This window comes from Harmonia axyridis, chromosome 2 (genome assembly GCF_914767665.1).
Source record: "Harmonia axyridis chromosome 2, icHarAxyr1.1, whole genome shotgun sequence".
Lineage (NCBI taxonomy): Eukaryota > Metazoa > Arthropoda > Insecta > Coleoptera > Coccinellidae > Harmonia > Harmonia axyridis.
The window spans coordinates 42,982,040-42,987,440 of NC_059502.1; the positions used below are offsets into that span (position 1 = coordinate 42,982,040).

General features: G+C 33.8%; 1 protein-coding gene across 1 annotated transcript; it reads left to right on the plus strand.

The window, feature by feature from the left end:
* The first annotated feature begins 846 nt into the window (after positions 1-846).
* LOC123673314 lies at positions 847-4,693 on the plus strand. Its single transcript, XM_045607801.1, has 4 exons — positions 847-1,855; positions 1,966-3,552; positions 3,631-4,210; positions 4,660-4,693. Exons 1-4 carry the CDS (start codon positions 847-849, stop codon positions 4,691-4,693), a joined length of 3,210 nt encoding a protein of 1,069 aa, XP_045463757.1.
* The last annotated feature ends 708 nt before the right edge of the window (positions 4,694-5,401 follow it).

Sequence of the window (5,401 nt, forward strand, 5' to 3'; positions counted from 1 at the left end):
CCACGTGGTAAGGTCAATTGCTGCTGTAACCAAAACTGGACGGTTGACTTCTGTTGTTGATTTCATTCGTTTGTTATTTCCTTCAATGTTTCTTACTCTAACACTTTTTGTCGTATTGCTGAGGGATGAAAGCTTGACACACGTGTCTAAGGAAACCACTTTGGTATAAAGGACTGTTCTTATTTCCTTTTTTTTGTTTAATCAACAATTATCCAAGTAGGCCATTCCACATTGTCGATTTTCTTGGACTTGGATGTCTCGCAGGTAGCTATAATCTCCCACGTGGTAAGGTCAATTGCTGCTGTAACCACAAATGCACGACTGACTTCTGTTGTTGATTTCATTTGTTTACCTCATGCACTCGAATCATGTAATTTTTTTTTGTTTCACAAAAATCACAAATATACCAGTCATGAACTCAGAATTAACCTATATCTATAATGACCCAAAACAAAACACTCATTAATTTCCGTTTTATATCCTATTATTTTTTTTCCTGGGTCAGAACAATTTTTTTGGAGAATTCTCGTCTCTGATTACTATAAAATTTCTTTCTTCTATTGGTCCTCTAATTCACTTGAAAATCAAAACTTAGTTGAATAATTACTCAAAAAAAAGTTCTGTCCAAGGTCAAATTGGATTTCTTTGAATTTTATCATCCTGGATATTAGACATGAGAACTCAGAATATATTGAATTTCTCTCTTACTACAGTTAAAGGTCTGTGCTTATAATTTACATCTGGTGTACGCTTATAGTTTCGATTGTCTGGGATACCAACTATTAAAAAGACGGCATTAAATTTCGAATGTAGAATCTCATATTGTCATTATTAGATTATTAGAAGATGGCGTCGAACGAAGATGACCTGAGTGATGGCGAGAGCGAAAAAGGCGAAGAAGATGTGAATTTATTGAGAAATAATTTCAAATGTTGTGTTAAAAAAGTATGCAAGGCTCAAATATGTATAAATTGTGATGGTTTATACCACAGTTCGTGCGTTAAAAGGAAAAATTTTAGAGTTATCAATCATAGGTACATCCAATGTTGTGATGAAGTTGCTGATAAGCAGTTAAATATGGAAAAGGGGAAAATCTTGGAATTGAAAATCGAGTATCTCAGTAAGTTACTTTTAGAAGCTACTGATAAAATTGAAATATTGAAAGAACACAACTCAGTTTTGAAAGAAAATAATAGATTGTTACTTCAAAGAATGGAACAAATTGAAAAAAAAGATGATAAAAAAACAAAAACACAATATTCAGACGCAGTTAGAAAGAACATTAGTGACAGCAACATAATGCCAGAAATTGTAGTTCAAATGTCTGAGGACGAGGAAAGTGTCATAGAACTACAACAACAACAACAAAATATTAACCTCAAAGTACCCAAACGACAACATCGTAATTATATGTCGAAATTTCAAACTAGCGGCAATAAAGAACCATCTACCAACAACCGTTACTTGGTAGAAAAAATAAATAAACCAAATAGAGATGAAGAGGGCTTCGAAAAGGTACAAAGAAGACGTCCGAAGAGACTCGGAACAACAAGGGTATCTAAAGAAGAGGAGAAAACGGGTTTTGTTGGAGCAGAAAGAAGAGCATGGATATACCTTTACAGAATTAAACGACATGTCACAGCTGAACAAGTGGAACAACATATAAGGAAAAACTCGTCGTTTGCCAATGAGAGTATTAAAGTGAAAGAACTACCAAGTGATCCGAAACAGTTGAAAAGCTTTCTGTTGACTGCACCTCTTGAAAAAAAGGATGAACTTTATGATCCCTCCTTCTGGCCTCAAAACGTAGGAGTAAAAAGATTTAATTATGGACTCTTCCAAAAGTACAAACCAGGTGCAGATTTTTTATAAACAATGGTAATGGGGAAACAGGGATTTCACGACAGGAATTAGGAAAGGATAAAGATGTTTTTGGAATAATCAATCAAAATGTGCAATCATTAGGGAATAGTGTTGACAAGTTAGAACAACTATTGAATGAAAATAAAGAAACTGTGATATTATGTATTACAGAACACTGGAAATCAAGAGAACAAATTGAGCAGATAGGAGTCAAAAACTTCAGGCTTATTTCCAGTTTTTGTAGAGAAGAGGGAAAGCACGGAGGTTCAGCGATCTATATAAATAATTCTATAAAAGGAAGAGCATGTAAGGAAGCAGATGAATGCGCTGTACTGGGTGAGTTTGAATGTTCTGCTGTTGAATGTTGCATTAATAAAACAAATGTTATTATACTTTGCATTTATAGACCTCCAAGTGGTCATATTGAGGTATTTTTCGATAAACTAGAAAGCATATTAAACAGCAATATAATGACTGGTAAGACTATTTTCATAGCAGGGGATTTCAACATTGAAATGATTAGGGAAAATAATAATAAACACCGTCTTCTAACCCTACTTAATTTTTATTCCATAAGAACAACAGTCATGGATGATACCAGAGTCACTGATCATTCGAAAAGTTGCTTGGATAACATTTGCACGAACATACAGTATAATCTGAGAGCCAAAATACTTGTAGCTCATATATCTGACCATTATGGGCAGAAATTAGAGTTCACTATAGAAAAATGCAACAAAGTCAAAGCTGAACGCAAAAGATTCTTTTCTGATGAATCTAAGAATAAGTTTATAGAGGAACTTAAATTACAATCCTGGGAGAATGTATTTTCAATTGACAAAAGAGATGTGAATGAACAGTGGCGGATTTTCATCAACAACTATATAAATATTTTCAACCAGTGCTTTCCACTTACCTTGACACGTACAACTAAAAATAAAAAATACAAAAAAAGTAAAGAAATTGAGGAAATCAAACAACATCTGGATATTTTATTATTGCTTTCCACAACTCAACCATCTTATAGAACTCAGTACAATGAAACCAAAAAATATTATGATCAAATTTTAAAAAAAGAAAAACAAAAAATGCTTCAAGATCGTGTCAAAAAATCTGATTGCAAAATGAAATCTATGTGGACAATATGCAGAGAACTGACAGGAAAGAACAATCAGGTGGATCACAAGGTATTCAGGCATAGGATGTCATTGCCAAACGATTTCAATGAACATTTAATTGAGGTAGTCAGAAATTTAGTGGACAAGCAACATGAGCCTTTTGAGTGTAACATAGCGGAGAATAACCAGTCACTGTTTTTAAGACCAGTAAATGTAGAAGAACTAATACAGCTATCCCTAAACCTGAAGAATAAATATTCCAGTGGATATGACGATATTCCAACATGTATTGTCAAAATTACAGTGAAACATGTTGCATCAATATTGTGCTATATCATAAATAACTCCATGAAATTTTCTGTTTTCCCAGATATGCTGAAGTTCGCTATTATAAAACCGCTCTATAAAAAGGGAGACCCAGAGAATCTTGATAATTACAGGCCCATAAGTCTACTCCCCGCTTTCTCCAAGGTGTTTGAATTAGTCATGTGTTCAAAACTGGTGAGTTTTTTTGCTGGGTGTGGACTGCTCTCAAACTCTCAGCATGGATACTTGAAGGGAAGATCGACAGGTACAGCTATCTATCAATTTGTTAATATGATCTTACAAGAACTCGAGAATAAAAATTTAGCAATAGGACTCTTTTTAGATCTGAGTAAGGCATATGACTGTGTAAATCTGGAATATTTGTTGATAAAGCTTGAAAGATACGGTATAAGAGGTGGAGCACATCAATGGATCCAATCATATCTTGTTGATAGAAGGCAGCAAGTGGTTATCAATAACAACAAGTCAGGTACAGTAGCCAAAAATAGAGGTCTAGCTCAAGGAAGTATGGTAGGTCCAATCCTGTTCATAATTTACATCAATGATCTGACTATGGATGGACTGGTGGAATATGTAGATGACACGAACCTGTTGGTATCCGGAAAGAATTTCCCAGAGGTTAAAGAAAGAGCTAAGACCACTCTTTCAGAAGTTGCTCAATGGTTTGACAGGAATGAATTATCAATAAATGATACAAAGACTAACTATGTAACATTTCGTACAAAAAATTCGCAAGTGTGTGCGGAAGACAGTATTTGTATAGAAAATCTTGAGGTGAAGCCTGTCGGAGGCACAAAATTCCTTGGGATATATATAGACGAGTTTCTGGACTGGGGTACACATTTGGTCAACACTGGATTGAAACTGAGTAGCATCGGATATGGTATTAGAGTAGTGGCTAGGTATATGGACAAGGAAACTTCGAAAATACTCTATCAAGCCAATTTTGAGTCAGTTCTTAGATATGGAATCATTTTCTGGGGATGTAACTCCAACATACAAGCATTATTCGTTGTACAGAAGAGAACTATAAGATCTATAAATAGTATGAAGTTTAGAGATTCATGCCGAGGTGTTTTCAAGGATATGGGTATAATGACAGTTTATGCTCTGTATATATATGAGTGTTTGGTTTTCCTTTTCAAGCATAAAGATAAATTCAAGAGTGAATATACTCATCATTATAAGACGAGAACTTTAGATCTGAACTGTCCCATACATAGACTAACATTGACAGAGAAAGGACCCTATTATATGTGCATAAGACTTTATAATAAATTACCTAATTGCTGTAGAATGTTAACCTTTCCAAAGTTTAAAAATGTCATAAAGAAAATGTTAATTGTTTTAGAACCTTACTCAGTTGGGGATTATTTGAATTGTGATAATCTGATGAATTATATTTGAGTTATATGTATTTCTGTGCTGACGTCATTTCTTTTCACTTGTGTACATGTACATAGAGATGTTTTGAAATAAAGGAGTTTATTATTATTATTATTATTATTATTATTAGAACTCTTTATTGCTAAATTCATATGTTAGAATCTTATATTCAATTTTTATATTTTTTTATTTATAAAATCCCAATTCTATTCATGTTTCTTCGGACGAATACCAGTTTCTACTATGAAATGAATAATAACAATTCAATTGTATCTATCAATTTCAACATATGTGATCTCCAATTTCAATATCTTTTTTCAATTATTCCTGAAAAGTGATCATTCAAACTTTCATTCGTAACTTCACAAATAATTAATTACTCAACTATCTAATCATCATCAGTGAATAGTAACGAATATTCATAAATATCAACTACTCACTGAATAGAAAACTATTCACTGAATAGCTAGAAGGCTAATTTCTTAGAGTATATTCTATGTTCTAAGGTGAATTTCATAGAAAACTTCAAAAAGGATGAAAGTGTGGCGGCTTCTCATAAAGCTCCACATAGCAACAATAAACACAGCATTCGGTAGCCTAGACGTTAAGAGGTAGACTCACTCACCGAGATGCGACAAGGTGCCGGGTTCGAGTCCCGGCGGCTCCCGATAATAATAAATTCCCCAAGCGTCTATGACACGGCACAC